We start from the raw sequence: 14,166 nt of genomic DNA, 5'->3' as shown, positions 1-14,166 counted from the left end.
CTTCCACCGTCAGTGATGCCACGGAAAAGGCTCAAGGCATTGCTTGACTTCTTGGGTGTCTCTGATACAGAAAAGACGACCATCGCATCCCACAGGAAGTTTCACTGCGTGTCTCCTCTACTGCAATACATGAACGATTCATCCGCGCTATTTTTGCAGCCGCGTCGGAACCTTTCCGTGGATGATAAAATGGTAAAATCTAAAGGTCATTCTAGTATTCAGAGGGACGAAGTGGTCAAATGGGAATACGAATTATGGCTTTTGGCAGATTCGGAAACGGGGTACACTGTTCATTTCAACGTATATATGGGAAGGCACCTCAGGGTGCCCAGCACCAACCACAAAAAATTGAAAAATACCAGAACTGCAAACTATGCTACAAAGAAAAGAAAGTTGAGCAGAAAAAATGTTTTCTGCGAAACATGTGCAGCCAACCTCTGTTTCACCGCATCAATAAACTGCTTCACATGGTGGCATGATAGGCTACTTATATTTTTGTGTGTGTGTAAATAACTTTTGTACTTGAAATGCTTATATTTGCACTGTTATTCTATGAGGGCTTTGTCTTCAAAACGTATATTTCGATTTTTTATGTTTAGCCTGTGCAGAAGAGCATTGATGTTTTTGTGAATTTCTTTTCTTTTTGTAACATTTTTCATTGTTTTGATAATGTTTTGATAATATATTTGAAATAAACCTGTTGTTTGAAATTAATACTGTTGTAAAGGTTAATTCTTCCTCTATCATTTGATATTCTACACTTTAGCATCACTCAATTTCTGTGGCAGGGAAAAAAATATTTCCTGGACTACCCAAAAAGAACTGATTTTTCCGCGGTCACAAAAGTGTTAAGAACTCCAAATGATAACCTGTGACATGTGGGTATAATCTTGTAGGTTTTTTGATGGCTCCTTTAACTCCTTGCCAAACAGACTTGGTATTCAAGACCTGAAGGGTGTGTTCAGATAAGAACGTCGGCGCATGTCCGGCGACCCCCTTTAATTTAACTGGAAAAATGATATTTTGCTGTCCGAGCCCCCGGACAACAACACCATTCTAATTTGGCGAAAAAAAATTTGGCCTTCGTCAAAAAGTTTGGAAGTCTCCACTGAGCCAGGACTGTTTTTTGCAAATTGTGGAAAAATGAGATTTTGACGAGATTTTACAAAAAAAAAATATTGCACCTGTTGGTCTGAAAATTTTTCTGGGTATACTATGAATAGCCCGAGTTTACAAAATGTGGTTATCTTGCAGTATTAGCGCCCTTGTTTTAAAAATAAAAAATTGCGAATATGGCACAATGTTCGATAATGCCCTTATTTCAGATCTTTTTGCTCCACCGGTATGATAGTCAGTATTTTCAAATTTTCCAGAGCGTTGCCAAACATTAGGTTAACAATTGTGCCAAATATAATTGTTGAGTACTATGTCAAACGCAAACCAAAGGTGCTTCAGTAAGGGCATGTCTCAAAGAATGCAATATTTTGAAAATCAATTAAAAGAAAGGGTCACCTTTGATTTTCTTTATACTCCCCAGAATTAAAGCCAAGCGCATGTTGTGACTTTACCTGTAAAAGCATTTACCAAATTGACGTTAACACAGTTACCAAATTGACGTTAACTTTACCAAAAACAGTTACCAAATTGATGTTAACGCGTAACTACTTAAATGAGCGAGCATGTAGCGATAGTTGTCAATGTCATGACTTTTAGGTCTTTAGTATGTTCTCCCGTGTTCACGAAACAAAAATTGATAGAAAAAAGAGAAAAACTGGGGCAAAGGAAGTGGCCGCGCTTCCCTTGCTTTGCTCTACTCTACCAGACAGCTCCACTAATGTGAACCCAGAGCTTTTCCTGCGCTAGCGCACCGTCTTATTTGCCACTGGAAGAAGCACACGTGTCGTTGTCTCTCACGGGTGAGTGTGCATTCTCGCGAGCTTTTACTGAGCGAATGCACAGTCTTATTTGCCACTTGCTTTACCGTGACGGGCTACGATGACCTGAGACGCCGACAGCCAGAGTGCATGGGTGGTTCACACCTAAAAATGAAGAGTTGCTTTTAAGTACAAACTTATGCATATGCGTGTTTCTGCGCTTCATGGTAGTGTTCCTAGCGAAAGCAATTATCGGAAAACTGCTAGATGTGTACTGGAGTCGGGTTTCTCTATGCAACTGTTTATTCTGCCGTAATATACACAGTGTGTGAGACAGGAAGTGTGTCCAGGCAGAAATTGTCATGGAGACGGCCTCCTGGGTCTCTGCCTTCCTGTGCCTGGCATAGGACGTTCAACAATGACATTCCTTCTTCGCCGCCCTCTTCAGAGATGAAATGTCTGTTGAGTGAACAAATAACTAGCTCCTCAACAGCCCCAGGTTTGCTCAGGAACAAAATTTTTGTTACACACAGACGCATCTGGAGATTTTACACCGATTTGTTTGAAGAGGCTGAACGAGTACTGACACCAAGTGTTGGTTTCTGAGATGAAGAGAGAGAAATGCAATGCGGAAAGGCTAACTGAAGATAAGTATTTGGTTTGCTGCCCTGCTCTGGGAAACAGAGAAGGAAAAAACGGAGGGAGATACTGCCATTCAACAAGGCGGATCACTCTTCAGCAGCGCCTTCATCACCTTCTGGTGTGAAGCTTCAGCTTTTCAGCATTCCAAAATGGATTGCTCAGAAAGTGGCTGGTCGTCGAGGCACGCAAACACTGCTGAGAGGCAGTCTCTGGGAGCTGTATTGGGGGCAATGACACAGGAAATGTTTGATGGTTCCTTCGCTGCCGCAATGGTCACAGGCAGCACTGTCTGCCATTTCATTGTGGCAAGTAAAGACCTTTGTAAAGGACACTCCAAACCACATGCAGCAGATAACGGTTGTTTCGGACCAGGGTGGTCCACATGAAGTTTTGAGTCGTAGGCATGGGTCAAGGTGGTTATTACGGGTGTGGAGTAAAGCGGGTGTGTTCTTGCAACATGGCGCACAAGTGTGCGAATCTTTGCTGCTGTGTCGCTTTTTGACAATGGAATGGGTATCATAACTCCATTTTCGTTAGCTTTCTTAGTCGCATCATCGGCATGCTTGTTACTAGTGGTGCTGCTGTGGCCTGGTAACCACTGAAAAGTTATCATGTCCTCACGATTAGTTGCCGGTACAGCTGTCTTACCTTCAGCACTTGTCTTCCACGACTTAGAGCAGTTGGAAGGCATTGCAGAGCTGACTTTGAATCAGTAAACATGATCCATTTCAGTGGTTCCTGCAACTTGCACTGCGGAGTGCAGTTGCACCGAGAGTGCCTCTTCAAGGCCATACTCCGAAGGTTCCACTTATGGATAATCTTCTTCTCGTGCCTGTTCAGAAAGTCAGCACTAAATGCTCGCTTTGAGCTGTGCCATAAATCTCAGTGGAGTACAAGAAGCACATGTGTACTCAAATAGGCTGCTCAGTAGAGGACTGCTGGGCAGACACGATGGATGGACATGAAAGCTCTGTTGCGAAACGTATTGTGCTGTTTTTCTTGGAAGTCCACTGCGTGGTGGGTGTGCAAAAGCAGCACATGTACCGCCTGCTGTGTTACCGCCATGTGATGATATGCGATAAAGACCCAGTGGCTGATCTTCTCTGGCCTCCTCCTTTATGTGGCGTGTGCAGGCTTGCATACATGCAAGATGTTGGAAGATGGCGTTGCGAAGCGTGTGACTGAGCATCACAGCATGCTGTGTCGCTGGGAGCCATGTTGAGATTTTTGCGATTTGCGTAAGAAAATGTAGAAATAATTTACTTTTCGAAACCAACTTCTGTAAATTTTTGTTTCGTGAACACGAGAGAACATACTTAAAATCATGACATTGAAAACTATAGCTACATGCTCACTCTTAAAGGGACACTAAAGAGCAAAATGATTTTTCTCGTATCAGTAAACTACTCTTTCACGATACCAAAAACACCATGCTTGCTGCGAGAAGACGCTTAGTAAACGAGAAATCGTGCAAAAAGAAAATGTGGGTGGCGACACCACATTGAAGTTTCCGCACCATTCGCCGTGACGTCACATATTTTGACGGCGCCTACTAGGGCCTACGTAGTTCCTTAACGGTAAAAATGAAGTACACTGTCCTCTGAGAGAGCCATAGAGTTAACATACCAAGTTTGAAGAAATTTTATTGAGCCAATGGCGCCAAAATACGATAAATACATTATGAAATCCATGATGTGACGCGTGGAGATTTTGGTGCGAAATTTAAAAATGAAACTTTGAACTTCATTTTCTCCTATATTAATACACCTATGATGGTGAAATTAACGACATTATAGTTCTCAAAGTAAAATTTATCAATCTAAATCGATTCATTGTGTCTCTTTAGTGTCCCTTTAAAGGGGGATGTGGGGCTAAAAACACGATTTTCAAAAAAAAATATGCATTTTCAAATTTGAGTTGTTTTGGATGGATGGTTCATTAAGAACATGCTCACCAAGTGGCCGTTTTTAAAATTGATTTTCAAAATATTGCATTCTTAGAGACATACCCTTGCCTTAAGCATCTTTGGTTTGCATTTGACATAATACTTGACAATCATATTTGGCACAATTGTTAACCCAATCTGTGGTAACACTCTGGAAAATTTTGAAAATACCGACTGTCATACCAGCGGAGCAAATAAAAATCTGAAATTAGGGCATTATTGAACATCGTGCCATATTTGCGATTTTTTTTTTCTTAATACAAGGGCTCTAATACTGCAAGATAACCACATTTTGTAAACTCGGGCTATTCATAGTATACCAAGAAAAATTTTGAGACCATTGGGTGCAATATTTTTTTTGTAGAATCTCGTTGAAATTTAATTTTTTCGCAATTTGCAAAATGCGGTTCTGGCTCAGTGGAAACTTCCGAATTTTTTTTCACGAAGGCCAAGTTTTCTTTTTCACGAGACTAAGAATGGTGTTGTGGTCCTGGGGACTCAGACAGCAAAACATAATTTTTTCAGCGAAATTAAAGGGGGTTGCTGGACATGCACCGACATTCTTATCTGAACACACCCTGGACTGAAGATAAGTACATTTGTGACATTTATCACTTCTACATGACCATCACTCACTCCCCCGAAACCAGAAGAGAGTCTGAATTACTGAGGCAGTTTTGGTCACACCTCGCAATCCATTGCGAGTGACGAGTGAGACAGGGATCCCAAGTAGAATCCTCTAGTGCAAACATGTGAACAATGTATCAACATCCACATGGATCAGAACATTGAACAGACTACAAGCATGTTTGTAAAAAGTGCATATTGACAAGGTGTGAACATCATTGCAAATCAAAGGCCTAAGAGTGCAACACATTGTAACTTTTGTTGTGTGGCTTGTTTGCTCTGTGCGACTGTTGTACTGTTCAGGACTAGCTTCGCACGTTTAAGATTGGACTATCTGGACTTTCTGCTGTAGTGTGCAGAACAAAGTTTGGAAAAGTGATACAGGAAAGGCACAGTTAGCGCACAGGCTGTTAAATTATGACAACGGGTGGAAATTGTGCATGAATGTGTTTCAATGACACCGGTGGAGCCTCGCTGTCAGATTGGGCCAAGGTAAACGTTTCCTTAGAATGCTGTGCTTTTCTGATAACTAGAGCGCTATACACTGCTAAGCTGGTGCTGCACGGCCCTTTCTTTTTGAATCACTGCAGCTTGATGTTTTCTTCGTGTCCTGCGTGCACACGTTCACATGCATTTTTTGACCAAATGGTAAAGCAGGTAAAGAATACCGTGCACACATTAAGACCCAGGAACTGCTGATTACTGCCTAATTACTTTCAGGTTAAGCCCAACGGTGCCTGGTGTAATGCGAGTCCTGCCCGAGGATGTGGTGCTCTCTGGGTACAGGGTGCCTGCAGGAGTAAGGGTCATTCTTTTCCCTACCAGTTTTTTGTATGCGGGAATCTTTTGTGCAACAGCTGCTGGGTTTAAGGTAAACAAGCATGCTTCCAAATGCTATTCAAAACATTATTTGTCTGGTAAAAAGATTCGTATACAAAACAAAGCCAGGAATTAAAAAAAAGCTTTTGAAATGCAACATCTCGAGTGAAACACTTTTTAACAAAATTTTTCGTCGGTATTCTGATGATATGTGCTAAATGGTACAACTGCAGCTCATTTAGTTTTTCTCAATATGATTTTCAAAAGTTTTTGGTGAATTCCAGAGTGATACCTCTGAATGTGGACCACCATGTGTTTGTGATGTTGGCATCCTCCTTCGCTTTGTATGGCTGCGGGTCAAAAGCAAACAGCGATCTTTCCGTGCCCGAATAGTCACTGAAAGCTGCCTTTTTCCTCTGCCGTTTCAACAGGGGTGCGGTGTGATCTGGGACAGCCGAGATTGCCAGAACAAAAGCCTCCGAGATTGAGAGGCATGCGAACACCCTACCACAGCGTTTGGCGACTTTCCCACTAGGGGACCGTGAAAAAGGCGGATTATTGCTGTCGAGTTCCTAAAGACTTGATCCATGGCATCGCCAGAATGTCTTTTCTAGTGCTGGCATCACATGTACTTTGTTTACACTGCGGCAGGGCATGATGTTACGTCATTCTAGACATTGCATGAAGCAGCTACCCATTCCAGTTTCGACACATTATTTGAAATTATTGACGAGTTTCTAAGCAAATTGAACTACCCTAGCTGTTAAAGGATTGTCAGTACCGTTTTAAAACAGGGTGTGTCCAGAGAGGAATAAACACGAGGTGCCAGTCATAGAGTTTCCTAAAATTAACTATAGGGGACCCTGGCACTGCGATCGTTCAACCACCATGGGAATGATGGGCAGTACACGGATTTGCCTAGTCTTCGTACTTGCGGCTTCGAACGCACTTGTGGCCTTGTTTACTGCTATGCTTTGGTTTTCTTTCGGATAAAAGAATGGATCATTGTGAACTTCGTAACCAAATTCTAATTAGTGAGCCTAAAAAGGTTAAAGTGGTGAAGTGGAACTGCTGACTTTTGCTGAACTTCGTTTTGTGACAAAGTGGATGCAGGCGACGCAGAGCCAAACGGAACCGAAAGAACGAAGTTTAGACGAATCCGTGTACTACCCATCATTCCCATGCTGGCTGAAGCACCATGCGTTGCAGATCCAATAGACACTAGCACCAGTGTTCCCTCTAGTAAGTATTGTATGAAACTCTATGGTGCTAGTCACCATTTCCGATTTTGATGACAGCGGCAGAGGTTTTAGACCAGGAACAATGATTTCAAAAAAGAATTTCGTTCGACTAAAAAAGAATATACAAGTTTCGGCCGCAAAAAACACTTTTTTGCCAAGTCCGCATTGCTAAACTTTGAGCGCACCTTGCAAAAAAACTGTGCATTTCTTGATCACAGCATTTTTTCCTGTGAACATGTGAAATGTAGTCGTGTGAGTATCTTATTACCCTTTGCTGTCGGAAGGACTTTTCAGTAAAAAAATTGCAAACATGGTAAATGGCACAAAATACCTCTATTTCAGGAATATTGTGCTGTAGACCAATTAAACTGAGGATAATAACTTTTTTGGTTTCCTCACGAACCACCCCGCCTCTGTTAGCTTCCAATACTTTGACTCTGGTCATTTCAATCAATCTAATTTTTATGGGACCAAAGTGTCATTAATTTCAATCCTGAAATTAGACTTTGCCAGGCAGTTAAAAATTGGCTGGTCTTATGCACGCCCGATTCCTATGGTGACCGCAGGAATGATCCAGTAGCAGCAGCATCTGATGTTTGACCATGTGCAAGTTAGCACATTAATACGCTTAGTGAATTTCTACAACGCTTACAGTTTCACATTGGTCTCATTTCCATGTGAGGCACTTGCACCACCGTTAGTAGAGCGTCAGCATTGGGGTACATTTTGCAGTTGCGATTCTTTCCTAGCAGGAACTTGCGTGCATGAAGCATCATGCCAAAATGCTAGGCCCATCCAACGAGTTCAAGCACAACCTTGTAATTACTGCCAATACTCGGTGTGAAACCACTGGTCCTTTTTTCTCTTAAATATATACGATGGGTATGTTAATGTTGCTGATGTGTGCTAATGCTATGAGCAAACATCCTGCAGTCCGCCGATGGCAAGCACATAGGTACTGTGGATGGATGCTTCATCAGTGCAATGTGTTTAGAAGGGTAGCGGTTAAGGGCGAGTTGGTATAACATAATAGCGCAAAAACGAGACAAAAGACGTAAGGGGACACCGACAAGTGCTAACTTTCTACTGAGCTTTATTGTGAAATGAAGCTAGATATATACAGGCCGTGTTAGCAGTGACTAATGAAAGACAGAAAACTCAGGTACTTGTTCAATCAAGCAAAATCAGAATAAACAAGCACGTATTGAAACATGGCAAGTGCAAAACAGGAGTGGTCACTGCATGCGCGAACCAGCCCCTTGCAAAAAACGAACACACAGTGAAATGGACGGCTCGCTTCCGCAGGAGCATCCCTCCCGCCTCATCTGAGTCGCTTCTACAATTACGCAACTTTGTCATTTGTACCGGTATAAAACTGCTGTGTTTTGTACCGGCACAAATGACAAAGTTGCATAATTTACACAGTTGTGTCGGCAGAAGGCTTTCCATCTAACCTGCATGTGAAACGAGAGCTTTTTCTAATGGCAATAGTCAAGCACAAAATGCCATCCAAATGCAGAACTATGTGCATGGTAATGGCTACTGTCACAGTAGCTCAATCACAATCTGAACAACCTGAGTAGGTGAACTGCTTGCTGCTTTAGCAGTGTGGGATACTAGTGGCAATGGGTCATTGCAGGTTCCAGTGTTTGCCAATTCACTGGTGACCTGTCGCCTGGAGAAGTACTTTCCGCAGCCGGAACAGTTCCGGCCTGAACGTTGGCTCCGGGAAGCACGGGGCCTCATCCACCCATTCAGTCTGCTGCCTTTCGGCCATGGTGCCCGCATGTGCGTGGGCAGGCGTTTTGCAGAGCTTGAGCTCATGACTACAGCTGCCAAGGTAGAGTTGGTTCATTCAGCAACCCTTCAAAATGCTCACAATAGTAAAGTGTGCGATGTAAATGCTTTGTCAAGTCAGATTCTTGCAGCAAAAAATGGTCTTATTTCACACACATGTGAAACTTTGCATGAGCAAATATTTTAGCTTTGAAGACTAAATGGTTGAGTTTGAAACAAAGTGGTGCAGAATAATAGTTGTATTCCTTTTACAGCGAAAGCTGTTATGAGATCATTTCAGCGGCCGTTTTTGGTGCCGTAGTTGTCCGCCGCCGCCGGTGTCCGTAACCACTATCGCTCGAAATAAGAAAAAAAAATGAAATGAGAAAAAAATTCCAGGATGGAACGAGGTTCAAACCTGGGCCCTCTGCGTGGGAGCCCAGTATTCAACCTCTGAGCCATGCCTGTGCTTGAAACTGCTTTGCAAAAAGGTCCTATACAGGCTTCATGTCGGGAAGGAACCACATTAACATATCCAGTATAGCGTGGTAGAAGAGTAAAATAAGCACCAAGCGTCGCACAACGCGAATTCTGTAACCAGGCGTCACACAATGCGAATAGCGCAACGAGTGGGTTGTTGAATGCTTCCAACCCATTACAAAGGGCTCCGCCATAATTCTTCATCGTCATCAGGCACAGCATCAACAAAGTGTGCATAATGCCTGACATGCGTTTAGCAGGTACCACGGCTCTCCGTAGAATGACGAAAAATGGCATAGTGCCTGCTTCCCTACTTCTTAAAAATTACGATGATTTATAGCGTAGTGGGTTCCTCGCAAGTGCACTTGTATTGGTTGCCAAGGAATCCCATAAGCACATGATCCATTTCCTCGGGGTCTCAGTAAAGTTCTTCGCCTCTCGCCCCCACGTCAACGTATGTTATACAGCATTGCGGGAGAGGGAAATAGCGACCGGGCATCACCCAATGCAAATTGCATAACTGGTGGGCCGTTTAAAGCTTCCAACCCATTACAAAGGGCTGAGCCAAAATTCTTCATCGTCATCAGTCGTCGCGTCAACGAAGTGCACGTAATGCCTTACAGACGTGTAGCTGGTGCCTCGCTTCTCCACAGAATGAAGAATAATGGCTTACTAGGTGCTTCCCAACTTCACAAAAATTGTTATTTATGGCGTAGTGGGTACCTTGCTAGTGTACTTGTATTAGTAGCCCCACGAGAGCTTACAACGTGCTCTAGAAACGCCGCTCTTCCAGCTTTCGCTGTGACTGTGCTGCGGTTTCAGCACTGGCCTGGCGTTTTTTTAAACATTATGCGGAACATGAGAAGCAATTCCAAGTTTTGTTGGGTTTCTTGGTTTACCTAAAAAAAGAAAAATCTTTTTTTTTTCTAGCTCCAGCAACACTTAAGCTAGACCATGTAATGTGCATTATGATATATGCAGTAGTTAATTAAGGATTAAAATAAGTGCAGTTTTGTTAGAAGTTCTCAACTAATGAGAAAGTGTCAGGCACCAAGGCTCTTGTGTCAAGTGGACAACTACATCAACTTGGGCATTACTGCCCTGTTCATGATTTAGCCAAGACATTTCCACTTCACACTTTCACAAAGAAATTGCACCAATAGTTTCTGAATCCCCTATGCAGCAAAATGAAACAATCGGCCGTAAAGTGAATATTCATCATTTTTTCATAATTCATCTCATAAGAGAATATAAAAAAACTCCAGGGCATGCCACAAGATGGCAAGAACACTCTCTTGGTTTCATCTAGCTGCGGTTTATCGCAGTGTTGAAATCCTTGACTCAAAGGGCTTTGGAATAGAAAGGTGTATATGGAGAAGTATTCTTATGTCTATCCCTTCACATTCTGTTTTAGCAGGAAAGAAGCAAGCAGTTATGTGATGCCCGCGCACAGTCCATCAGAAGAATGCTCTGTCAAATATCTCAGTGCATGTGCTTACCTCAGCTGCAATGGTTTGCTCTTGCAGATGGTCCAGAATTTCATCATTGAGCCCTGCACACAACGCATCAACACTACATATGTGTTTGTAGTGGTGCCAAGCCACCCCGTGAGACTCCGGTTCATCGATCGCAACTGATCTCAATGCATGACAGCAAGGTGCCCTCTCGAGCATATTTCATTAACCATGTCACAAATTTGTGCATAATATAGCACTCTTTATTTGGTGCCACTCACCTTGTATTTTCAGTGGTGGTCCGACTGTGCTGTCATTTCCTTTTTGCTAAAGTTCTCCTTGTCTGCATCCGAGTGCTCCATCTACACCAAAGTTCTCGGTTTGGCACCAGACTCATTTTCGTCCTCTTTTCTCCAATACACTTACAGTCGGGATTAGCCTAACCGAAGCATATTCTTCACACCGATGCAGTGTCAGACACACACACGTTCATTTATTGAGAGAAAAAAAAAGAGATGTTGCATGTAAATCACGTGGAATTACAGTAAAATCTTGGTGATAAGAATGTTGTGGGGTCACGTGAAATATTGGCATCACCCAAAATTCTTGTCATCGAAACGAACATAAAATCAAGAAAAATATATTTATTCGTGACAGATAATACCTGCTGAGAATTGTTCATTCGGCTCGATTGGGGGGACCAATCAGAGGTTGCTCAGCCTCATGACGTAGCTGGTTGCTTGGCGACTATGGACCCTGCCCTAATTGCACTGTGCTCGTCGCTCCTGGTTGCTCTGCGGGCTTGGCCGCTGTGGCTCGCACATTTGTAAGGTCTGCAGTGGCGTGGAAAGGCATTCAGAACAGCCCTTCTTTTCTGTATTGTAAGCGATGCATTTCAGCCAGAGAATATTACCAATTCACATCACACCGAAATCCATACCAGCCTTGATCAAGTGACCAGGGTTTTACTGTATTATTCGTAATGCTATAAGCCATAATGCAGTGATTTCACTCCTGCACCAACCTGATAAAATCAACGTAAATTGCGCTAAACTGCACCAGAGTCTCTGGTTTGGGGATGTCGGTCACCAGCAATCGCACCACCGGCACGTCAAAACATGTGCAGCCTGATCTTGGGGCCGCCAAAGTCACAACCACAGACCAAGAATTATTCCGCTGAATAAACAGTGCTCGCGCGTGCGTCCCGATCCATGACGCCATGTTCGGTGCCGACGCACCTTCTGCTGTGAAAGTTGGCTCGACGGCAAAATGGATCCTCCGCAGAGGCTTGTGACGCCTAGGCCATTCGGTAGCGAGAAAGTGTTTGGACGATTGATCGGCGCACGTCTTCTGTTCCAGAAACGCTTCTGATAACTCGTTTCAGAAGTCACACAGCACGTAATTAAAGCAATGCTCAGCTACGCGTGTGCCGCTAGAATGTAGGTCTCTTCTGTTTCTGGACATTGCGGAATGAAATCTAGGAAACTTGCAGTAGCTATATGGAGCAATATAAAGATTTTTCCGCGCTTCACGTCCATGGAAGGGCATGTGAACGATGGACACGCGTTGACACTTTTCCTCAAATATGCTTTATCCGTGGGTCTTCATCCAGAAGAGCTTTTTTTGTAATTTTCTTCCACCAGCACATACGGGTTTGTAATCGCTCTTGCGGTAAATGCCCCCTAAAAGGCCCTGCCCTTTTTAGCTCGTGAGTGTTAGGACCCCAATTCGAATGTTTTGATTTTTTTATGTCATCTCATTAATAAAAGTATGCTTCCTAGTTGGAGCAGCCACAATTCTGTTTTAATATGCGCAGCGGTCAGTAGCGGGCCCATCGCTGGCGGCCCTGGCGTCGGAAGGCCTGACGTGAAGCGGCTACGCTATGTTACACGTCCGCCTCTCGCTTTCCAGTGTCAATAGCTGATGGTTAAAAAACTCAGTTTTGCTTAAAGGCGAAGCAGTGAATGCGATAGCACAAATTGTATTGTTATGTGAAGTAAGGTTAGCAGCTAACTCCTTTGGATCCGATCTCGCGTAACTCAACAAAAAGCTGATTTAAGGGAATACGGCCGCTTCCGGGACTGAAGTGGTTTTTCTGGTTTCAGTTCTCTATACGCAAATTAAGTGTGCGAGCACAGCAAGTTTTCGAACAATCTCCTGTCGAGATAGCACGAGCGCCATCGACCGCCCCCTTCGAGCTACGCCGCACCAACCCTCCCCTCTCCACTGCCGTCCCTTCATGCTCCTTACGAGAGACGGGCAGGGTGTTTCCTCTCTGCTTGATGAGCAGTCGACGGCAGGCCTCGTGCGCAGTATGATGTTATTGCATGTGCCTTCCTTGCGACGGAGGCGGCCGACTCGTTTCATCTCCGCTTCAGCCACGTTCGTCGCCAGCGCTCGCGAGCTTTTACTCGCGGGTAGAACATACGATGCGCGGGGTGATGTTATCAATTTGGACTTGAAATGAAAATGAGGACGACGGCGATGCCAAAAACAGATTATCCATATTGCTATCACATTAAAAAGAAAAATAATTATGGCAGCTTCGCACTAGTGGTGAAGAAAAAGTGGAGCTGAGTGGCCTTCCCTGTTTCTCTTTATTTCTGTTTCTTGCATTTTGTTTCATCGGTTTCTCTTTCGTGCATTTTCTATCTTTCTTTCTCTTTCTGCTTTTTTATTTCTCTGTTTCAGTTTTGCTCTTTGTTTTTTCTATCTCTTTTCGTGTCTAGTTTCTTTCTATCTTTCAGTGTCTTTTTCGGTCTTTCTATCTTTATTCCCTTTCTCCCACTTGTTTCACGTGCTCCACTTCTCCGGGCAGAGTTTTCATTTAACGCTCGCTCCTGCTGGACTCGGTAGTGGGGCTTGCCCAATTCCTGTGGCCAATACCCACCTGAGGAGTTTTGCACGACAGAGCTCGAGTTACCGAGAGCGTAAATAGCTTCGCTGTTGAAAAATGAGGAGCCCTTCCAGTCTATAAGCTGGGCAACCAGCGAAGCTGTTTAGTGCATTGCCCAGATATGACATGGCGGAGGCCAGTTTGGTATGTGAGGCCAGGTTGTTAACGGCCGGGCTGTTAACGTTCAATACGCTTTATTTTTTGCACTGCTCTCTAGAGGGCACTAGGGAATGTCCTAGCAGTATACAACTTTGCTGTAAAAGGAAAAAGAAGTTTGCGATATCATGTCGTCCCCCGGTGAATGCACTTTCGGACACTTTTGCAAATGCTCGGCTTAAAACGGATCTCAGTCTTCCAGGCAACCCAGCGCATGCACAAGCGATACTCTGGAAGCACTGTGAGAATGCTCTAG

The 14,166-nt window shown here is 43.7% G+C and overlaps 1 protein-coding gene across 1 annotated transcript in view; it reads left to right on the top strand.

Moving 5' to 3' along the window:
• The window catches only part of LOC119397008 (ecdysone 20-monooxygenase), a 38,894-nt gene extending 25,275 nt beyond the window's left edge, over positions 1–13,619 (top strand). The window contains exons 7-9 of the mRNA XM_037664424.2: positions 5,809–5,887; positions 8,788–8,988; positions 10,931–13,619. Of these exons, the coding sequence (XP_037520352.1) occupies positions 5,809–5,887; positions 8,788–8,988; positions 10,931–11,041 (391 nt within the window). The 3' untranslated portion in view covers positions 11,042–13,619. The remainder of the gene's footprint in view (positions 1–5,808; positions 5,888–8,787; positions 8,989–10,930) is intronic.
• Positions 13,620–14,166: the final 547 nt, after the last annotated feature.

The sequence above is a fragment of the Rhipicephalus sanguineus genome, chromosome 6 (genome assembly GCF_013339695.2).
Source record: "Rhipicephalus sanguineus isolate Rsan-2018 chromosome 6, BIME_Rsan_1.4, whole genome shotgun sequence".
Lineage (NCBI taxonomy): Eukaryota > Metazoa > Arthropoda > Arachnida > Ixodida > Ixodidae > Rhipicephalus > Rhipicephalus sanguineus.
This window is presented reverse-complemented; position numbering and strand designations above follow the sequence as displayed.